Here is a 24780-nt window from a genome sequence, read left to right on the forward strand (position 1 = left end):
ATAAAGACAACATGTGAACCATGGTCTTGAGCTGCATTGTCTGAGCTGAGATATCATCTTTTTTTATACTGACAAAACCTTAAATTATCACAGGAATATGACTTGAGGAAGTTTGGGGATTTACATATCAATCAAAACCTGCAACCCATTCGAAGTGATTAAAGACTTAACAGCAATCTACGTTTGTTTAATACATCACATCAGTTGTATGACACTTTGATCTTTTACTATAAATTCTGCGTCCTATGATCCTGCCCCACTAGTTACCTGACAAAGGGGCAGTGCTCCGAAAGCTTGTACTTTCAAATACACCTGTTGGACTATAACCTGGTATTGTGTGATTTTTAACTTTGTCCACTCCACTCCAACACCAGCACCTCCACATCAGATGATAAGATACACATTACTCTTACCTTCAAAACAAGTGAGAATGGAATAGTAACATAATTTAGTAATAAGACTTTTATTTTTGCATTGATATAATCACAAGGAATTTACAAATGTCATAATGTTGAAATAAATAGCTGAGACAATGAGAGGCAAATAAGGCATCCTGATTATTTTGTGCTAATCTCTATGTCCACCGAAAACATGTCTTGAGATTATGATTCCTATTGCCTGATTATTTTGATAATAAAAGAATATTCATTCTTTGTAACTAGATATTGATTTGGCTGTAATCCTCCGATGGGGATGAAAGGATTTGGATAACCTCTAAGTGTTTATCTGTGTCCTCTATTCCTATGTTTCTCCCCAAAGAAATGCCCGTTTACTTCTGCCAAAAGAATGTCTCTGACAAGATCAATCACAATGCCTCAATATTTACTCAAGATCAGTAAAAGAAGAGATTGTAGAGCTCAGGTCGGGGCTCAGATATCTTGGCTAGCTTGGTGAGTGTGTAGGGAAATATGTCTTCCTTTGATCAAGCTAGTTCTTAATCCAACTAGGTTACTTATCTTCAACCTGAATCATTATTGTTATTTTATTTTCACATATACTTCCCAAATTGCATTTCCGTCATTTTATGTTGTCACCAATAAAATAACAATGGTATATAAGTATTATTTTTTAATTACATATTTAGATTTCTCATGTAATTTTTCCTTTTGGAGTTAGATTAATCAGCCTATGAGTACTTTATTTGTGCTATACCTTTTTTTGCATATTATTATAATCTCACCTGATATTGTTAATGGATATGTCAGATCCAAACAAGAACTCAGCTTGATAGATTGCAACTTTATTTGTTTGATTTTAATGAAATGGCTGCTTCCTAGTACATAACCATACAAGGTTGCAAATTTTGCTTCAACAATAAAATAGAAACTTATTACAAAAAGACCAAAGACAAAATAGAAAAATCCAAACCTTCTACAAATAATACAATTTCAAAGGTTTACAACAAGCAGCAAAAGTATAATCCCAATGATCTTTCTTTTCTCAAAGAGAAACAAAACAGATTTTGTGCAGTGCCCAAAACATCACTGTACAGTTCTTAAAATCACAACACCACTCATATAACATTCAGAGCAGTATTCCTCTATTTGACACTTCTTTAGGTTTAAGTCACTTGGACTTCAAATGTTAAAATTGGGTCTGCAATAGTTTCTTCACAGGGCTCTCATACATTGGAGTTTCTCTGAATTCAGTTTAACCAACAACTACCAGTTCTTCACCCGGTCTGGAACCAACATTAATTCCTGATTCTAAGGAGTTAAAAATCACACAACACCAGGTTATAGTCCAACAGGTTTAATTGGAAGCACACTTGCTTTCGGAGCGCCGCTCCTTCATCAGGTGGTTGTGATCAGGAAGGAGCGGCGCTCTGAAGCGAGTGTGCTTCCAATTAAACCTGTTGGACTATAACCTGGTGTTGTATGATTTTTAACTTTGTACACCCCAGACCAACACCTGCATGATTCTAAGGAGTTCACTCACTATATCTTGCTCTTCTCAGGAACAATGCTTCAACAGCATCCTGTTCCAAGATTTTCACTGGACTAAAAACACCACTCAAAGTTAAAAATGAAGCTAAATGTGTCTGAGTTATCGGCATTTCCAATAGGCTTATCTAAAATATACTCAGATACCAGAACTTTCCAGAAAACCTTTGAGGCATTATTATTTATCAAGATGGGACTCAAGCAATCTAACATAAATCAAAGGCTATTTGTGCTCAATTCTATTCACTCCACTGCCAGGCATATAAACTTTTTTAAAAAATAAATTGTCCATAATTACACAAATACTACAAGTTAACCATGAATTTCAGACACACAAACACATCAGTTATTACTCAGTTATATCAGTTATCTCAAATACCAGATCCAAACCCAGCCCAAATGTCATTTAAAAAGTACATATAAAACCCACATTTCACATCATCACATTGACATCTCATTTGCCACTCATTAGTGCAAAGGTACTTCTTCAGTACTCTTGTGGTACTGCACAGTCACAACGTTTCCCCTTCAAAGCCCTATGTATTTACACAAATGCTGTAGGGCAACAAACCCCATTTAGTAAGGCTACAGCTTGCCCACAGTTCTCTATTATGAAAATTGATCTTTTTCATGTACATGCTGTCTACTCTGAAAGAATATTAGTTTGATAAAGTCTTTAATTTCCTTTCTACTACTGAAAAGTAATAAGATATAATGACCCATCTCACTTTCTCTCAGGGAAAACATCTGGGAGGCAATATACCACCCCAGTGTCACCTCAAAGTCTGTGAAAGCATCTTCTACTCACTTCACGAATGAACCCTCTGTCACTCTTGATCTTCTAAACCACTTCTTCCCTGACTGAGCAGCTGGATCACCCACACTAGTCTGGAATCTGGTTGGCCTCCACAGAGGAATCATGACTTGTGGAGCTGGATAGATTAGATAGGGAAAAACTGTTCCCACTTCCAAAATGGTCAAGAAGAAGGAGGCACAAACTTCAAGTAGAAAATGTGTTTCCTGAAGAAGGGCTGATGCCCGAAACGTCCATTTTTCTGTTCCTTGGATGCTGCCTCACTTGCTGCACTTTTCCAGCAACACATTTTCAGCTCTGATACTCCAGCATCTGCAGTCCTCACTTTCTCCACCAACATCAAGCAGTTTGTAAAATAAGTGTATATTTTTCAATTTTCATGTGATTTGAGTCTGGAATGCACTGCCTGGAAATGTTGTGGAAGTACATTCAATTGATGCATTCAAGAGAGTATTGATGGTTATTTCGAAAGAAACAGTGTACAAGTTTTTGGGAAAAGGGAGGAGAATGGTACAAGACATATTGCTCATTTGGAAAGCTAGTGTTATCATAATGGGCTGAATGGCATCCTCCTACAGCATCAAAAAGAGTGGTGCTGGAAAAGCACAGTCACTCGGGGAGCATCTGAGGAGCAGGACAGTTGACGTTTCGAGCATAAGATCTTCCCCCTACAGCATGCCACTTCCATAATTCTTTGTGAGCATAAAGATTTTAATTTAATAATCAGCGCACCATTTTAGTGCATTTTCAATTTTTTGTTGCTATTTTTCGTTTAAAAAGATTGTTTCAAAACAACTTCTTTCCTTGGCAGGCATGGAAGTCGATTTTAAATAAATAAATAAATCTTTTTTAAAAAATCTTCCTCATCCAAGAGTATTTGTCATCTGGCACCAAGGGCTGGAGATGTCACAACAGTGGCACAGCAATTACATCAATGAGTAGGGTGTACAACCAATTATAATTAATTATGCACTAATAGCAAACTCACTGGTTAAAAGCATACCTGCATTTTGCATGTATTTTAGTTTTAAGTAGTAAAATGAATGTTATGACTGTACTAAGAGCAAAACTATGATAATGATAGACAAATCTGGAACAAAGTTATTTGAAAAAAATGTAGAAAGTGCCTGAATGGAGAAATTTGACATTATACAGATATTAATTAGAAATAATGTAAATATCAACATCAGTTAGGTTTTTCTTAAGCAGTAAGCATATAGTTAACACTCAGTTAAAAGCTATTTACACCTATTGGGCATAACATTTCTAGTATAAAAGTGGCAGTTTTTATCAATCACTAACTTTCTGGGGATTGCACTAGGATTAATCTTGAAGCAGCATTCTTGGTGATAGTAAAAGTATTCATGAAAAGTTCTGGATTTTCACATTACCTTGCATTATGCATGAATTTCCAAAGATGCGACCAGCATCAGTGCAGCATTGATGTCCAATGCTGACACTGTCAATGTCATGTTAATGCCAAACTCTAAGCTAAGGGCTTCAAGTTGTGATGTTTGATCCACAAGACCATTATTTCCAATGAGTTCTGCAGCTTACGTCAGCTCTCTTATAATCCTGCAAATACGATTTAGTGAAACTTTCCAAATCCTCATTCATTAAATAATTGGATGGGGTCAGAGATTGGAGAAGATCAGCTTCTACCTTCTACACCCACAATTTTAAACTTGAAACAGTTAGTAACTTAGATATGCTAGGGGATGCATTTGATGATCTGATTGGTCATGTATCTGTTTAAGACCAAGTAGTCCACATCAGTCATAAAATCAAGAATCTAGAACTTTGGCACTGGTATGCCAAAGTTGCTATCTTAAAAATGTTCAGGAGTCAAATTTGTTCTGAATGAACTTCATTGTAATAGAATTTTAATACCAATTCTTTCTATAATTACTGCTTGACTGTTGGTTTTGTTGCCTTGGACTTGATTGAATTATAGGTTTCAAAGTTCCATTGTTAAGTCTTTTCGGGAATTTATGCAGGGTCACTTGGCTCTGTATCACTTTCTCTCAGTCTTCAGTCAAAATGTAAAGCTTGTTATAAACCTAGTGATCCAGTTATCATTTGGTTCTGTAATTAAGTGCTTTGACACTATGAATCATTTTTGATAAGTATTGATCAGAAAATGCTTCTGACCTCATTTAGAATACAATTTAGCACGATTACGTGGAATAAGAAATCAAGACTTTGCATGTTCAAAAAGGAAAATTGAGCAAAACATTTTTTTCTAATTCAGAATGCAACTGTGCATTCAAAAGCCCCAAAGCTTAATGAGATGTCACACAATATTACAGGACCTGTCAGATTTCGAAGCTCTCATCACAGATCCTGAATAGAGACTGTTGCAGCTGCCCTTGACTAAAATTGACTTAAAATAGCCTCCCAGAGTGTTTTAGTTGATATATTAGGGCCAAAAAGGGATTGGCAGTTGCAAACAACAGACTTTCACAGCCTAACTTATGGCCTCTGTACCGAGTCACCGGATAAGATAATGAAAGGTCTCGGTGAGAGAAGACAGGGGTGTGTTGACAGTAAGGCATCCCTGATAAGGGAAGCACAAGTGAAAGACTTCTTCTTAGCAAACTAATGTAAATGTTCCTATTTAGTACTGAGTAGAAGGACAAACTTGACCCACCTAGTTAAAACATTTTCAGGTAGTTGTAAATTATACAAACAATTAACACATATATACCTTTGTGCAATAACTGTAGTAGCTTTAGTTTTACTATGTTAGACATCAGGGATTTTCATTAGATTTCTGTCGATAGGGAGCTCCAATCACACAAGCATTTCTTGATAAAGAGCATCCTTTGAAAAACCTAGATAACAGGCACCTGAGTAATAATCACCATCCCAAGTTTGTTATTTAGTAAAAGGGAGAAAGAAAAGTCTGATCCCACAGTATTCTTAAATTTTTAGGTAACTGTAAATTAGAAATGAAACCGACAAACTAGCATGAAAGGATTTAGTTGAATCTCTATGAGCAGTCAACTTTTGACAGTAAAGAGAGGCCCACTTCATTAGCATGGGAGATGAAGCGACAAATGGTGTAAACAGATAGCCTCAAACAGAACATTAGGAGACAGTTCATGTAATGGGGGTATAAAGAAATTGCAAAACATGGTCAGTGTGACTTCAGGAAAATAAACAATTGCTGCTTTACAGCTTAGCATGCAGACTCAATAAATACAAACACAAATTATCAGAAAGGATGAGATCATGTTGAATCCAAACTATTTTCTTGAATGACTTGGTAAAACTGTGAAAATTATTGAGTTGCTCCCTGATCAGTGGAATTCAAATAGATATTGTCTTATTAAGTAAAGAAAATACTTTTTACATAAAGTCATACAGCACAGAAACAGACCCTTCAGTCCAACAACTATTTAGAATAGAAATAGTAAGGCTCACCTAAGTAACAAATTTCTGTTTTAAGCCAACTTACAGTGTGCAATTACAAGGAGTTGTGGTTGCATCTACAAGGTGGAGAGATTCTGTTCATTTGATCTCTCAACGTCAAGAGAGAGAAGTTGCTCCCCAATGTGTTAGCTTTGTCAAAGAATCATTACATTAGATGAAACTGCGTAACTTCACATAGAACTGACTTTGTATTGGAACTGATATTTTATAACAATTGATGGAAGTTAACATCTTTTTATATCTCCTGTAATAAGATTAGTAGGGGATATATATTGCATAACAGAATTTGAAAATGCTAGTGATAATAGTGATAAAAATTAGTGATAATCAAATGTCCAGTTTATTGGTGATTCACGTGATGTAGCTGGCAAGTGTCTGAGAAACAGCATACCCATTAGTATTGGAATGTTATTGAATAAAATACATTACCAGATCCCCAATGACCAGCAATAAAGGTGTCTAGTAAACATCATGAAATAATGGGAGGATGTAGGGCTGCCCTTGTAGTTGTCTATCATTGATCGTTATTGATATAGGATTGGATGTATAGATTGGGGGATGTGGCTAACAATGACATCAATGTTGCATGCAATTACTGTAATGTGGAATGTATATAAAAATGCTGTACTTGGCTGAGAGACACAGTGTCCCATGGAAACTGTTTCCAAGGACCTCTCCCACGCTGCGAATTAAAGAGTTCTGAATGAAGATTGACTTGTGTGGCTGAACAAAGGGCACGAGACTCCTCTTTGACATCTCTCCACAACAGAGACCACCAGGAAACAAATATGGTTCCAGCAATATAGTAGCTACAATGCATGTGGTAATCTTTCTGACATTTGTTCATAGCAGGATCCTTTATAAGAAGTCTGATAAAGTAGTTGTGACTAGTAAAGTAGTATTTTTGACTTGCAGCTGCCACATTGTTTTGGCTGAATAGAAAGATCTTGTGCTGTTACCTCAAAAGGGTTTAGAGATTGATAATCAATGTGTTTGGCTTATTATTACACACATACTATATCCATCAAGTCCTAAATAAGGACATGAACTCTGAACTTCAAACTCGAGTTGGTGGTGTTTCCAATTTGTAAAAAGACCTCTGTGTCTATGTTTCTGGTTATCATGTACCTAGCAGAATATCAATGCTTCTCTGAATTCAAACGCTTGAATTCAATCACAGTGAGAGTTTAGCCATTCAACAGACTGCTAAATTTTTACTCCTGCCATTTAGAAATAATCTTTCCATCAGACTCATTCTTTCATTCCTTTGAATAAAAACATTCATGAGTGGTTTAACTCAATTTCCCAACATAAGTTGGGATTTAGAATGAGCAGAAGGTAAAGGCAAAATAAGCATTGATATGTATTTAGTGATGATGTGTGTTGAAGTGACAGTATCAAAGACCCTGTATGTGTATTAACACAAGAATTGGTTTGTAACTAAAGCATCACAAGCTAGCATCATAAGCTATTGTGACATTTCAGTAAATAGCAGTTAGCTAGTCATTGCTGTATAAATTCTAGCCTCTTCAACTTTCCATTCTTGCAGCTTAGAGCCATCACATGTTTAACAGCACGATTTGTTGTCGGTCCCCTTCAATATATTGACAAACATAATCAGCATGCAGCACATGACAAATGAAGGCAAATACTTGTACACAAATACTCTTACGAAAGACATTTTTCTTTCTCCAGCACCTCCTCTGTGCAAGGAATAAAATTGTGCTTACCTATAATCAGACCCTGTTCTTTTGCCATTTTCTGGTACTCCTGGATCAGGACACATGTCAGCTGGTACCAGAGCAACTCCACCTTGACTTACTGTAACACAGAGAAAATGACAGTCTACATCATCAGGTCATACTTTCATTACAGATGATCTAATAAAATCAAATTCTTTCAATTTCATTTGAAATATTATCTCAAACTAAAATTCCTTTTTTCTTTGAATTACTCAAAAATATCCAACACTAATGTTACGTCATTAAAACTCATTGAATCCCATAAAAACTAGTGAGAGATCACAAAGGGTCAGGCAACAATTCATGCGCATTTCTTCCAGATTGCTCAGAAAGTAATATGCCCATTATTATTGTCCTAAAGTGTGAAATGTCTGTAAGATTGACAATCAGTTCACAGTATTACATTTAACCATTTAATCCAAATCACACTGATTGTGCTGTTCAGGAAGCACTGAAATAGAAAAACACATTCAACTTTATTTCCTTACTGTGCTAATGTTAAAATGATTCAGCATAACATCAGAACATCTCCTGTCCTTAAAGATGCTGATCCCATTTTCAATCTCAGAACAGGTGAATAGTGAAGGAAGTTATAGATTCATTTACTGTTGCAGAATGAGCTATTTTAAACCACAAGCCTCATTTAACTTCTGCCTGTCAATGGGTGGACAATCCAGAACAACACAGGAGAGATGTTGGGTTTGACTCAGAGCTACAGACTAAGTGTTGAGGACCCATGATTAGATCATACTAAACATTGGAGCTGAACACAACTCTATTCTCATCTGAGATCCTCAGGAAAGCACTGTCCAGCTTGGAGCAACAAGAACAGTGAGCCAGAACAGCAATTTGAGCTCACTTTGTCTTGAGTTTGCAATGGGCAAATTGTGTGGTCACATTCTCTCTGCCCCAAATGAAATCAGTTGAACCAGCTCAATAACTGGACTTTGCTTCTTTGCTAGATTCATTTCCAAACTAGGCCAAGCATGGAGGTCAGAACTGAATTCCAGCAACACTACAGAAACTTGCTGCCTTCAGTCAGAATTTCTTCCTGTCCTGATAATCTGATCTTAGTCAGTTTTGATCTGTGCCACAAATACGAGGCATTGCATTAGATCGAAACAAACATGCCGTAAACATGGCACTGCTCAACACCCTTCATAGGACAGCCGAATGGCTCATATCATTGAATGACATTTTTCTGAATAAATCATTTATGTCATGCTAAACTGTACGATTTGTAAAAGCTTTCTTTTTGTTATTTAGGCCAAATGTAGGTATATAATAAAAAAAATAGAATGCAAAGACTACAAGACTTTATCATGGTACACAAGTTGATAGGATTTAAAGCTTTGATGCCGGAGCTTCTAATGTTGTAAATAAATGTGATTACGAAGTATAATTATCTTATTAAAAGTTTGCATTGGCATTTGGGAAAAAAAATGACACTTTCTTTTTAGGTCACAACTGACAAACATGTTGATCTTCGCTGGTTTCAATTAGAGAAATGGCTGTTCCAGGAGTGGAACAGTTGCAAGACAAAAGAAGCCTCAGGCATTGTCGTGATATGGTGTTGGAAATTGTCCACTGGCACTGATAGGTCCTTGACAGAAAGACATTCTTAGGCAACGATGATCAGATTTGAATTTTTTTTAATGCTGTAAGAAATTCCATCACGTAGAGTCATAAAGGTTCCTATGAACCCAAGCTTTTCGTTCCTGTAGGATTTAGAGGAAAACTCTCTCAATGGATTTGGCTCAAAACAGAAAGTCACCAGGGAGATAATTCCAGGTATGAAGAGCCCGTCGTTTTAGAATAACTTTTTATTTGGATAATCTAATCACTTTAGATTTATAATTCAAAAATGATTTTGCTCAAATACCAGTTCATTGTTTACATTTTTGAACACACTGTGGAAGGCAAATGCCATACACTATACACAGCCAGGCTGAGAAATTGTTTACTGATAGTGTGACATAGATAGAACGCACCCTGACTGAACTGCTGGCCTGAACTTAAGACTCTTTTCATTATTTGTGTTTAGTACATTCAAAGGCAGCTTGTCCACTCTCCATTTTTAAAGTCTCTCTTGCCTCATTCACATCTGAAAGGCAAATCCTCGACAGTCAGGAAGTAGATAAAATGTGGTCAAGTGTAAGATCAAGAGTATTTGTGCTCTTTATGGCCTCATAATAAAGTTTCCTTTTTTTTAAGACTGTATATTTTGGTTGAAGTCATTGCTGGGCTGCTTATGAATCTGGTGGAGCAGGCACAGCTCTTGCTTTACAGTAGCGCAGTTTGGAAATTAGTCAAGCAGAGAAGCAAAAGGCCTACCGTAGGTATTCATTACCTCATGGATAAAGCTACCTGGTTTAAGCTATATGAAGAGGCTGAATAGGCTTGGGCTGTTTTCCCTGGAGCATCGGAGGCTGAGGGGTGACCCTATAGAAGTTTATAAAATCGTGAGGGGCATGGGTAGGGTAAATAGACAATGTGTTTTCCCTGGGTTGGGCGAGTCCTGAACTAGTGGGAATAGGTTTAGGGTGAGAGCGGAAAGATATAAAAGGGAGCTAACAGGCAACATTTTCACCCAAAGAGTGGTGCGTATATGGAATGAGCTGCCAGAGGAAGTGGTACAATAACAACATTTAAAAGGCATCTGGATGGGTAAATGAATAGGAAAGGTTTAGAGGTATATGGGCCAAATGCTGGCAAATGGGACTAGATTAACTTAGGATATCTGATTGGCATGAACGAGTTGGACGGAAGGGTCTGTTTCCATGCTGTGCTCTCTATGATGCTATGACTCTAAGTAACCTGACTGAGTATTGGATTGGACATCTTTCAGGCACCCTGAGATACAGACTACTACTTTCCAGAATGGCCTCCAATTTTTGTCTATAAAACGGTACAGAGATATCCAATTTTTACCCAACTCAGAACTGAAATTATACAATCCTTATACAAATGGGTATGTGCAGATTTAAAACTGTTTTCCTCTCCACAACATAATCTAAATGAGCATTTCCTACAGCAAATAAGCTCCTCTGAATAAGATGATCAGTATAACAATTAATGCAAATGCAGATGGGATTTTATTTCATGCTCTGAGGATTAAGACCATCCAAATCCTTAGAAAAGAAATCTTTAGCTTCAAATTCGATACAAATGTAAGGTTCAGAAATTAAAAAGAAATGATCTTGACGATTCAATGTGGAAAATATGCAGAATAATGATGATTCTGAGAACTGAATATAATGGTGTTGTATCACACAATCAATTGAAAGAAAGGTGTTAATAATAAATATCATTGATATACATCAATGCAGAATTAATGTTAAATGTTTTGGGAATAGGCTTGACAACACCATGTTTATGGTATGTCTGAGAAGTGTTTTAAAATACAGGTTAAGGGCTAGATTGAAAATCAAACAATAAATAAGTTACACTGTAGCAGGGAATGCAATCCAGAAATCCAAACCACATATTGGAATTGGAATCCGAGGTCAATGAGTTCCTTCCACAACTAAACCTTAAGGGGGTAATAAAGCAAATACAATGGAGATCTGAACTTATATTGAAGGTCCTCCATGTTGTTCTATAGTGGTTGAACCTCTGAGCTGATGTGGACCACTATTATATATAGATGCCTATATTCATCATACAAAAAAACAAACATTCTTTAAGGTTAAGCAATATGTGAAAAGCAGTGTGAACAAAACTTAATTGTACTCATTTGAGCTCTGACATCTGCTTCAAGATGTAACACAGTTTAAAGAGATAAAATAAAAGCCTTGGTGGCTACTGTAATTAAAGCAAGAAACCACTTTAAAATTATTTTAATCAAATGCGGTAAAATAAATCTCTCCTCTCCGTACATAGCACCTGCACAGATCCAAATGTCCACCAAAATTCTGAATTCAAATAGAAATTGTGTTGATCAGTTATATAAATTACATGTAAAAATGCATTTCTTCAGGTATCACCGAAACAGTCCAAATGAAACAGTAGTTTATTCTTTTTGAACTTCACAAAAGTGAGTAAAATGGAAGGACATCTGTCACGGACTCTGTAATGCGACCACACATCAGCGTGGGATTTTCTAACACTTCTTAGGTCACTGGCAATCGATTAACTACAATATAGATGCAGGCATATTTATATCAGCCATTCTGGAAGCAATCATTTGCAGGTCAGATTTAAATTACTTGTGCACAAATTACTTCAGTATTTAGTAAACTGCTGTTAACAGCTTTCTGGAAAGCAACGGTTACATAAGAATAGGAAATAAATTTAATGGATCATTACATAGTGAAGGTTTATAAGAGTAATTCCGGTTGGCAATGAACTGTGTTAACTCACCCATAGTCTTGTTTCTGCAACTTTACTATACTTTTTCACAAATCTAAATTCAAACCTGGCTTAGTTTCTGATACTCACTTTGGAGTCAAACCATAAGGTCCAGCCCCATTCTGGGATTTGACCACACAATTTGCAATAACACACAAATGGAGCGTAGAGGTGACACTTTCTTTTGCAATGCATCGTTTCTTATAAGGTACAAAAATATAAGATCAAATGGGGTAGATGGTACAGGAACAAGACAAATCAGTCCAGCCAGCCCACGGTGGCTCAGTGGTCAGTACTACTGCCTCACAGCACCAGAATCCCAGGTTTGATTCCAGCCTTGGACGACTGTTTGTGTGGAGTTTGCACATTCTCCCTGTGTTTGCGTGGGTTTCCTCTAGACGCTCCGGTTTCCTCCCACAATCCAAAGATGTGCAGGTCAAGTGAATTGCCCATGGTAATTTGCCAATTGTGTTAGGTGCATTAGTCAGAGAGAAATGGGTCTGGGTGGGTTACTCTTTGGAGGGTTGGTGTGGACTGGCTGGGCTGAAGGGCCTGTTTCCACACTGTAGGGAATCTAATCCAATCAAAGTCCACTACTGTGTTCACACTCAGTTCTAAGAAGCCTCCTTTGACCTTTTGTCATCTAACTTAGTGTTACAACTATCTGTCCTTTTCTCCCTCAGATGCTCATCTAGCTTGCCCACAAATGCATCTACAATATTTGCTTCAATTGGATCCCGTGGCAGCAAATTCTACTTTCTCACCACTCTATGGGTAAAGAAGTTTCTTCTGAATATTTCTTTGTTACTGTTTTATATTGATGGTCTCCTGTTATGCTTTTCCCTAAAAGAAGAACCATGCTTTCTACCTACACCAACAATTCTTTCATTATTTCAAAGTATTATGTCACACCTCAGCCTTTTAGTAAGAGAGCCCTTCAATCCTTTCTTCCTATATATACCTCATGAAACATCTCCACACCTTCTCCAATGCTTCTGACAGAGTTGTGCTTTTTTTGAGACCAAGTGTGATTTCAGGCCTAAAATCAGGTAGTACTTGTGGGTGGCACAGTGGCTCAGTGGTTAGCACTGCTGCCTCACAATGCCAGGGAATGGAGTTTGATTCCACCCTCAGGTGACAGTCTGCGTGGAACTTCCACGTTCTCACCATTTCTGCGTGGGTTTACTCTGGGTGAAATGGGTTCCTCTCATGGTCCAATAATATACAGACTGGATGGATTAGCCATTGGAAATGCAGGAATGGGGAGGGGGGGTGTGAGGTTCTGGGTAAAATGTTCTTTGAAGGGTCAGTGTGGATTTGATGGGCTGAATGGTCTGCTTCCACATTGTAGGGGTTCTATGATTCCACTCAGGCCAGATTTTCTCATGGCATTACGTTCTCCTCAGCTCAGTGCTCATTAACACACTGGTAAAAAGTTAAATCTTACCAGCAGGGAGTTCAGCCCCTACGTGATCTCTCAGGTTCCAGTATCTATGCACTATATTTAGAAGTCATCCAGTTGACACTTTACTCTCTGGGGCCTGGGGCATCATTTAACCTCTGAAAATCACCCATACCCAGCCCTAGATTTGTCAATGCCGAGCAAAACAAAATACTGCAGCTCAGTGATGCCTCCCGCAAAGTTGTCCAAGAGAGAAGAGAGAGGCCACCTGACTGATGAAGTCAGCTTGGACAGAGGTGGCTATGGAGATTACTGTGGGGGTGGGTCAAGACAACCTGACTCCAGTGCCACAAAAACATTATTATCTGCTGCACTTCACTGGGGTATGTACCACTCTCTATGCAATGCATTATGCCTCTATGATGGAGGTAGCATTATAAGGTTGCCATTGTCGAGGTCTGTCACTTGCAAGACTGGATGCCATACACCTGCACCAGTAGCCTCAGGTTCAATTAATGTCTGTCACTTCATTCCCTTTGCAAACTTGCCAAAGTATCATTAGTCACAACACATTTTGTTTGAATTCTTTCGTGGCATTGGCAGGGACAGCATATGACATCTACAAATATCCTAGAACTGATTGGCTTGCTTGGTCACCTCAAAGAACAGTTCAGAGTCAACTACTTTATTGTGGATTTAGAGTCAAATGTAGGTCAAACCAGATAAGGATGACATAATTCCTTACTTGGAACAGATGGGTTCCAAGGCACGATTACTGACACTGATTTAATATTCCAGATTTATTCATCAAGTATAAACTCCAACGGCAGTGATGGTGGAATCTGAATGCATGTTCCCAGAGCTTTAGCCTGGGCCTTTGGATTACTAGTCCATTGAATTTACCAAGAAACCCATGTTTATGAAGTAATCTGATCTTTTAAAAGATGACAGAAATAGAATCTGTGTTTATTTTGTTTTTTTTTCTTGTACAGAATACTTCCATGGACCTTTCTAAAATATAATTGGTTGCATTGCTTACAGCAAGCTACTAAAGTAAGTCTCCACTTGCATAGACACAAAGTGGAGTTGGTCATCCAGTATTTCCTCTTGGTTTCTGGCACCACAGCTGTGTTTATCCCTCCACCAGTAACTAACTGGTATCTTGTTGAAGGTTTGAAGTATCCATTAATTCCTGATGTCAATGAACATTTAGGTTCATATCAGTAATAAAAGGGAGGGAATCATTGCTTCCCATTACTACCTCTCTTCATGCTTCTGTTCTAGCAACCCAGAGATTGATCTTTCAATTGTTTCACACTAATATGACCAAACATTTAGAAATAAAATGTTTCAGCAAACTCACTACAAGCTCGCACAACCAAGATACTTTGTCAAGCTTTGCTGTAATACTTCAGCTCATTTGAAATAAACCACTGATCATCAATCAATTAATCTCTGTTGATTTTCCCAATTCACAATGATATGAATGTTTTGGTCAGTGATTGTTCAGTTGACAAATATAATACTTCCTGTGAGGACCAGAAAAATCTCACGTCCAATTTCCTGCCCTGCTAATTACATGAAATGTGGAAACAAAAATATCTTGTGCACAACAGTATCACGGGAGTTCAAAAAATGCAAAAGGTTAGCCTTCTATCTGATTCCAATGGTGATTTTGTACGGTCATATTGACGGAATGCAAAAATGTACTTTATTATCAGGATGTCATGCAATATCATGAGCTACTGCCTTTAAAGGAAGAGAGACAAAGCTGAAGAAGGGGGAAAATTACAAAGTGTTTATGGCAATCCTGGCTCGACAATGCTTTCATAACATTTCTTTAAATCAGACAATAAATAAAACTCTGGGAAATGTTCCTGCCAGCTTATGCCCTCAGTGAAGTAAAAGCTAAACCCCAGAAGCTAATTCTGGGTCAAAATGTCATTTGGAGCAGGAGATTTTTTTACATTTGAGATTAGCTTGATGAATACACAAATGAAAAAGGACTTGGCAATGAATGCATGTCATGACTGTCCAGAGTGATGAAAATCAACCATGACATATGCAAATATCAACCGCACTCGAATTCAGAAATCATACAGATTATGTGGTAATGATAAATGCATTTATAAAGTTAAAACATAATGTATGCAGAGCTTAATACTTCAGAAGTACATTTCCCCAAAGAATTCTGTCATTTTCTGCAAACTAAAATTAATCCACCAAAACCTGAGAAAAATGGAATTGATGTTTGATGCTTAATCTTTAGAAAGTAAGTATGGTGGTTAAACATGTTTAAAATCAAACCCCTTTGTGTTTTCTGGTGTTTTCTGGGTAAAATGTCTATTGTTTCATATGACTTACTTTAACAAATACATGACTGACCACCACCACTCCCCCCAACCCACCATCCAGACCATAGACAAGGTGGGTTGAAGGGCCTGTTCCTGTGCTGTACTGTTCTCTGTTCGATGTTCCATTACCAGAAGATAACCTGCTATTATAGCTCCTAATTGAATTCGGCCGTTTGCTGGAGGTGGAACAAAATATTGTGGGGATTAGGAAATGTCAGAGACATCGAACAAATCTTGTGTCTTCATTGTACAAGAGTCAAATTAAATACCAAAAATAGAGGGTAACCAGGGAATTAATAAAAATGATGTTCTTCAAAGAACTAATGTAAGTAGAGACAAAGAATCAGAGAAACCTAAGAGTTTAAAAATATATAAATCCCTGGTACTTGTTGGTTTACATCCTAGGCTTCTGACAGGGATAGTTGCAAAGATAGTGGAAGGACTGATTCTTATTTTCCAAAATTCCATGGATTCTAAAATGGTTCCAGGTGGTTTTGAAGTTGGCAAATACAACACCAGTATTCAGGAAAGGAAGGGGAGAGAAAACAGAAAACTATTGGCCAGTTAGCCAGACATTAATAGTTGGGCAAAGAGTGGAATGTATTCTAATGATCAAATAAATCAAATCATAGGTTCTCTGTCAAAGTAACTTATCTTTATTAGAGTCTTTTGAGGATGTGCTTCGTCAGATGGATAAAGGGGAACTAGTAAATGTAGTGTAGATTAGGTTAACACATAAGAGTTTTGGATAATATATTAGCACAGATGGAACATTGGCCAATAAGTAGAATGCAGAGAAACATGAAAAATAAGGCATCTTCAAGTTGGCAGGTTGCAATTTTTGAGGTGTTTCAAACATCAGTAATTGGACCTTGATTATTTAAAATTTATATTAATTACTTGGGGCCAAATCTTGCAAGAAAACAGTTAAGAGTCTATTTTAGTGACTTTCATGTAGCGTTTCTCTCAGCAAGTCCAACTCACGTTATAAAATATGTACCATGCATCCGTAGTACCCTGCTCATTGTAATGTACCAATCACCACTGGTACAAGTACTGGCCACTGCCAGAACATCCTGGGATTCCTGGTGCAAATGTCATCTTGGAAGCTTAACTGTGCTGTCAAGTGCTGAAAGTCCACCACTGCCCTGCACAGTTCATTTTATTTACCCAAGGTAATTTGCATGTTAGTCTATTGACAGGGATCTTGAAGCTTTGGCCGATGGATATCCCTTGGAAATTGTTCAGGGAGAAACATGCTTGCTGTTATCTTCACCATTGGGAGTTTGAACAATTTAATGTCAGCAGCAGTAATGGTAAGGTATGTTGAACTTTTATATGAAAGTTGGCCTCAACAATGGTTGAGAATAACAAGCACGGAAGAGCACAATTAATGACACAAAGCATACAAATATATTTTTATTTCTGGAAAGCTGTTCCACTTTCCCATCTAGGCTTCCACTATATTCTGTTATAGATTATTTATTAACTTAACAGAAAGCTTGTTTTCAATCAACTCAAGATATACATTGTTTTAATTTCACTTCAACTGGAAAAATATTTTAACTGGTAATTCCACAACACAAAAATTTCTTAATAAGTAAACTGCTAAGATGAGAATGAAAACCAACTGAATCATTCAATCAATAGATGGATCAACAATTACAATGTTGTTAGCCAGCTGCCATTTCCTTATGCTATACTATTGTATTCACTGAAAATTTACTATAGCCTACTTCTGTCTTTGTCAGAGATCCATTCATATGCACTTTCTAGCAGAGCACCACTGGACAACGATTGCAAACAATTAGCATCCGCTAGTCTTCTAATACTGAGCCAAGGGACACTGAAACTAACTGTAACAAGTCATGATTTGGAGATGCCTGTGTTGGACTAGGGTGTACAAAGTTAAAAATCACACAACCCCAGGTTATAGTCCAACAGGTTTAATTGGAAGCATACTAGCTTTCAGAAGCTAGAAACCTGTTGGACTATAACCTGGTTGTGTGATTTTTAACTTTGTAACAAGTCAGTTGAAGTGAGTCCATTCAGTGCAGAGTCGGGTTTGAATTTGGCTTAAAGAGGTAACTTTTTCAAAATAAAAGTAATTATTTTGTTACTTGCATAACTGCACCTCTTGACCAAAGTTGAACAAGAACATATCTTTTCCTTTGGATGTAAAAAATTGCACAGTTGTAAATGGGGAATAGATACCTTCTCTGCAGCTGAAAACATGAGTCCTGAGAGTTGTGCTGTCTGATCTAATATCAGGATTAAGGACAATCCCCTAGGACTACAGAAGAACCTTAGAATTCTTGGGCAAGGACTGAATTGTTGTAGCCTTATTGCATATCAAGGGAACACAGGACTAAGAAGAAGGTTCTGCTTAGGAATAATGAATAGCTATGGGCAAAGTTTGAAAAATGCAGAGCAATGGACAGAATAACCTTTGGAAAACCGACTCTACCGTGAGCAAATTGGTGTATGGTTAAAAAAAACAGGAATTAAATACATGGCTTAAGGGCTGACATGGGAGACATAAGTTTCTAATCATTGAGCACTGGCACCAGGAGAGGGAAAAGAGGCTGATATTATATCATTAAGATGTCCTTCATCTGAATTTCAATGGGGTTAGTTTCCTGGTGAATTGCGTAACTAGAGCTACAAGAAGAGTTTTAAACTAAATAAAGTTGGGGTGGTGGTGAACGGGGGTGTTTGGTAGTATTGGGAGGAGAAAGAGGAGATTGACATAAGGAGAGATTGGAGATATTAAGATGAAAGGGAATGCAACTGTGGAGATAGCAAGTTTGGTACTGAAGAAGTAATTATAGCCAGAAGGAGCGGAATCTAGCACCTTAATGATACACAAGCAAATAAAGTCAGATTCGGGAGAAATATTTTAAGAAGTGCAAAATTAAAAGCCCTTTGCTTCTAAATGCTCACAACATTCATAACAATAAGGATGAATTGACAGACCCGGTTGAAATAAATGGGTATGATATGATAGCTATTCCACAGTTATTGTTGCCAAGTGACTACAGCTGGGACTTAAATGTTCAAGGGTATTTGGTGTTTTACAAAGACAGGATGAAAAGGAGTTGAGATAGCTCTGTTAATAAAGACTGTTGGGTTAGGGTGAGTATAGTAGTGTGGAATGATCTTGATTCAGAGAATTACAACATAAAATTGGTTTAGGGGCACAGAAATAAGTAAAAAGGAAATTGAGGAAATCACAGTAGTAACATGTGAAGGCCCACTGACAATAGGGTAAACTGACAGAAAGAGTATAAGTCAAGGAATAATGGAGGCCTATAATAAAGGTACAGTAATAATCTTGGAGATTTTAATCTTCATGGAGTAAACAAATCAAATTGGCAAAGGCAGCCTGGAATATGGGTTCCTAAAGAGTATTCAGGACAGTTTCTCAGAACAGTACAATCTGAGCAAGCAGGAAATAGGTAATACTGGACGTGGTGATGTGAAATGAATCAGTATTCAAATCTAGTAAGCATCCTCCAGGAATGAGTGAACATAACATAAAAACCAAAACACATATAGACTGTGGTTGACAAACGAGAGTCTGAATCTAGAATTTTAAATTTAATTAAATGCAAGTACAAGGCTATAATGACAGAATTCATTAAAATAGATGAAAAGGTAAGGTAGCAGTGAAGCAATGCAAACCACAAACAGATATCTCATAATTCTCAACTGATATATTCGAATGAGAAGGAAAAAGTAAGAGAAGGATGCATCAGCTTTGGCTGACTGAAGTTACTGAGGATAGTATGCATTATTTAAAATGAGAATAATCTGCCATGTTTAATGGTAGGCTCGAAGATTTGGACAGTTTTAAAAATCAAAATAGGATAACGGAAGAAAAAGAGGGAGAAATTTGAATACAAGAGAAAATTAACAAAATAATCGAAAAGGCAAAAAAAAACTCTGAGTGTATAAAAAGGAAAACAAAGTCAGACAGGGGAATTAATAAGCAAAAAAAGAACTCGGGCACAGGTGATAAATAGGTATACTGCATTGAGGGATGGAGGCAGACAGAAAACTGGAAACAATAAACCTATCAGCCTAACATCTACTCATGGAAAAATGTTAGGATGCATTGGTCAAGAGGTTGCAGAAGGGTAGTGTTCATTTAGATTTAATATGATGTGAAAGAGAAATCATATTTGACAGCTATTTGAGGATTTAACAAGGTTCATAGATAAAGGAAAACCAGTAGATGGACTATATCTGAATTTTCAACAAGGACCACAGAAAAGGTTATTGCTCAAGATAAGAGCTCACAGTCTTGGTGTAATATATATTCATAAAGGAGTGAAAGCAGAATTTTTAAATATTCCTAAGGTAGAGATTGACAGATTCTTGATTACCAAAGAGATGAAATATTATTGTGATCTGCAGGACTATAGAGTTCAGGTCATATTCCCATCAGTCACTGTCTTGTTGAATGGAGGAGCAGGCTTCAAGGGTTGAGTGGCTTATTCTTGTTCCTAAGGTGATCCTGTCAAAATGTGTATGATTCTGAGGGAACTTGTTGAGTTGATGCTAATAGGGTGTTTCCCCTTCTGGGGGAGTGTTGAATATGGGGACACGGTTTAAAAATAAAGAGGCTCCCGTTTAAGACAGAGATGAAGGGGAATTTCTTTTCTCAGTGGGTCACTTGCCTTTGGAACTCTCTTCCTCAGAGACTAGTGGAAACGGAGTCACTGAATACATGAGAAGGCTGAGTTAAGCCAGATCTCAATTGTCCAATGCAGTTAAGGGTTATGAAGTATGGGCGAGAAAGCAGAATGACGGTCAGAATCAGATCAGCCATGACTTAATTGAATGGTGAAGCAGATTTGATCAGAATTTTTTTCCAAATTTTCTTGAAAATTACAGGTGCCAACAAATCAAAGCAAAAAACCATTGGAATTGTCAGAAAATATATAATCAAAATATGATCAGCCTGTCAATTTGCAACATTTTTGAAAATTTGTTAAAAACCAGATTTTTTTTTGTTGCAGACATTGTATAGATCACGCATCAATTGCTTCAGGGAATGGATTGTCACTCAAAGAACAAAGGAGGTAAAAGGTTCCTTAGAGTAGCTTTTGCAGCCAAACGCAGGGCAATGGAAAGTTTATGGATTTCCAGGTTATGTGTCTTGAGAGTGCATTGTGCACTCAGGATGTGCTCTGACAGACAGACCATTAAATGTGAAAATCAATTTCATGAGTGAGATTGCCTTGAGCTATTTTAGTGCAATGATATTTGACTGTATGATAATCAAGAGAATCAATGTAGAACTCTAAGTGGTGCAGTTCCACATTTATTTCACACCCTAACTCATCAGCAATAGTATTCAAACAAGGGTCCAGTCATTGATGCTCATGCTCAAGGGGACAGAAATGCTTGTTTAATTTGGCCAGTCAGGTTCATTAATAATGGACCCAATGAGTTTATCAGTGGCTGGAAGCTGGGATAGATTACTTGCAGGCTGACCCACTACTTACTTGGTCTGCTTTGCAACCACTTTTCAGGTTATAAATAATGGATCGATTTCCACTTTGTCAAGTCTCTTGCAGATGAGAAGGGATCTCAAATAGTTGCAGAGTTGGAATCATCACCACACTTCACAAGTGTATGTGAATCATTTGATTGCATGTGAATCATTTGTAAGATGTTTGATCAGCTGCTGAAATTTGTTCCTCCTGTTAACAAGTAATGGTCAAACAGCCATCCTAAAAAGCCAAGGTAACCACATTGTAAGTTTTTTTTTTAACATGATGACATGCTTTTGAATTTATAGGCCTTGAGATTTTGGGAAGTGCTTTCACAATTGTGAATAAATATGAAGTCACAGCACCACAATCCATTTTTACATTGAAAGTGAGATCCTGATTATTCATAAATTATGCTATACTTTTCTCAACAAGCACTTATGGTTAAAAAAAACCCGAATGAAAAACTTTCATTTCTTTCATTTGTTATGCCAAGTCTATATTCAATATATAGTATTTCAATGACAATAGACATAAGGTCTTACCAGTTAAAAGTAATTTGACCATTGCAGTTGAAGTTAAAACATTAAAACATTCTAATTGATTATGCTTTATTTTCAAAAAAACAACTTTCATTGATATAATGTGTTGCACAAAAATGTCTCAAGGCATTTTACAGGAGTATCAGTAAAACCAATTGGACACCATACTACAAAAGAATATTAGGGCAAGTAGCCAAAACTTTGAGGTTTTGTACAGATTTTAAAGGAAGAAAGAAAGAATGACAGATCGACAAGTTTTAGATTTTAGGCTCTTGCCAGCTTGGCTAGCAAATGTGAATCAATTTCAGTAAAGGCACAGGTTGATAACTCTGTCCACTAAAGACCTTAAATAAAGGGTCAAGTCGCCTTAGTCCGACTGGACCTTAGAGCTGCTCGCTCATTAGAAAGTGACAATTGGTGGTGGTTTGACCAGAAGGTCACCATACCTCAGGTGAGGGAAGAGATTAAGAAGGAGGGACCTTCACAGTAACCCCAGCTGGTGTGGGAATTGAACCTATGCTTCAGGAATCACTCTATATTGCAAGCCAGCCAACTGACTTGTCAAAGACCTAAAACACAGGAGCTGAGGTGTTTGATCTCCAACAACAACTGTCTTCCTGTGCGCCAGATATGACTCCAATCACCAGAAAGTTTTCTCCTGATTTTCACTGACTCTGGTTTGTGAAAGCCCCTTGATGCCATATTTTGTCAGATGCCGTCTTGATATCAAATGCAGTCACACTCACTGACTTCACTTATTGCAAGTATAAACAAAAATGTTAACTTATTGAGCCTAATTGCTTATTTATGTCGAAGAGCAAAATACTGCAGGTTCTGCTAACTTAAAATAGAAACAGAAAATGCTAGAAATATTCACCAGGTTTGGTAGATTTTGCAGAGGGAGCAACGGTGTTAATATTGCAGGTCAATGACATTTCTTAAACTTCAGAATATTTTCTTCTTAGCCTCTGCACAAAATTGAATCATCTTTGATCTTCCTCAAACCAAAAACCTCTGACACTGTTCCTCAACATTATGAGGTATTAAACTGTGATCTAAAGTTTCAAGTCAACTGCCTGTAAATCTAGCGCAATTCCCCAAGTGAAAAGACTTGAACTTCTAATCCTTTTCCTTCATCTTATTGACCAAAAAGAAAGGGGGCATGGAATAGTGAGACAACTGAATATTAAAGGTGCGCAGAATGTACATGAAACATGATAGTGCATGGAGAATGAAACATTGATTAACTCCTGCACTTTATGTAAGCTAGAATCAGGTTAAAGGACAGAGTCACATCCCAAGCTAGTTAAAGAGTAAGAAACAGTGAATGAAAGGAAGTGCACTGTCAGCATCAAGGCAGATGTGATGTCCAGTAAAGATCAAAGCTCACAGCTCTGTTATTTTTGTAGTTCTACTGAAAATGTATCCTTTTGCTGCATCACGAGACATCCTTTCCACTAATTTCTATGAACAGAAGGATCATGAAATCACTATTTTTCAATTGAAAAGCTAACAAAATGCCGAGGTGTACACCTTCACCAATCATCTAAGGTGGTGCTGAAATTACACAGTGCATTTGTCAGATGACATTTGGCTTAAGACCATAAGGACAAATGAAACAAGAATAGGAGTAGGCCACATGGTCCTTCATGCCTGCTCCACCATTCAATAGATTCATGGCTGATCCAATGCTTCAATTTTCATTTCCATATAACTGTATACAATTCTGATCATTATGCAGTTTCAAAAGTTTGTAGAAAATGCAAAGCAGAATAGTTGTAAGTTTACAAGGAAAGCAGTTGTTAACAAAAATGCTGTATCATTTGCTACAGGATGAGACTCTTTATTGGGCTCACTTCAGGGCATCTATAAACCCAAGAATAGCCAGTCCAAAGGATGCCACTCTGGCTGCTCATTAAGTGAACATGGTTGGAATGATAGCTGGTGTGCCATTAATGGCACGGTACCTTATTTACTGGCATACCCTTCTGTTTTGCCACCCGTGAGCGGCTGGTAGCATTTCATCCAATGTCATGGATTTGGGGCATTGAATCATTAGGTCAGAACAAAGGTCAAAATGAAAGCAGCTGAGATAGTTGGGTTAGGGTACTTCCATGCAGCAGTGAACTGGAGAAATGATGATTGATCCATAGCAATCTTTTCCCTTTATATTTCAGCATGCCTCTAACATCCACAACGTTTTCCTTTGAACTCACGGATCTATTTTGTTCTATTACATCTTGGTGATGTGTTTGATCAAGTGCACCCATGTGGTCGATGGCAGTTACTCGTGGCTCTCTTCCGGCATTCGCCTCTTCTGTTCAAATCTGGATTGAAGCTTCAATGAAGTCTGGAGCTGACTGTTTTGGGTGGAACCAAAATTGATCTTGAGTGAACAGCTCATTATAGTAAGCATTTATTTCATGCTGGCATTTCTCGTGATTACTTCCATCACTTTACTGATAATTGCTCAGGTCAGATTCACCCAGTGGTCACAGATAGAAGAATATTCAGATCGGTTTTGAAGTCAGTGTCCTAACTAGAGAGGAACAGATGGACAAGAGGAACAGCCAGCTGTTGTGCACACAGCTTCAGAATTACCGTCAGGTTGCTTTCCATGCCCAGTGCACTCAGCCGCTTCTGAATGCAACATGGAGTGAAATAAATTGGTTGGGCACTGGTATCTATGATGGGGGA

General features: G+C 37.5%; 1 protein-coding gene across 3 annotated transcripts in view; it reads right to left on the minus strand.

The window, feature by feature from the left end:
* The window catches only part of LOC140464913 (CUB and sushi domain-containing protein 1-like), a 2358623-nt gene that overhangs the window by 793427 nt on the left and 1540416 nt on the right, over positions 1-24780 (minus strand). For all 3 annotated transcript variants that reach the window (XM_072560545.1, XM_072560536.1, XM_072560527.1), the window contains exon 8: positions 7923-8013. In XM_072560545.1, the coding sequence (XP_072416646.1) occupies positions 7923-8013 (91 nt within the window). The remainder of the gene's footprint in view (positions 1-7922; positions 8014-24780) is intronic.

The sequence above is a fragment of the Chiloscyllium punctatum genome, chromosome 3 (assembly GCF_047496795.1).
Source record: "Chiloscyllium punctatum isolate Juve2018m chromosome 3, sChiPun1.3, whole genome shotgun sequence".
NCBI lineage: Eukaryota > Metazoa > Chordata > Chondrichthyes > Orectolobiformes > Hemiscylliidae > Chiloscyllium > Chiloscyllium punctatum.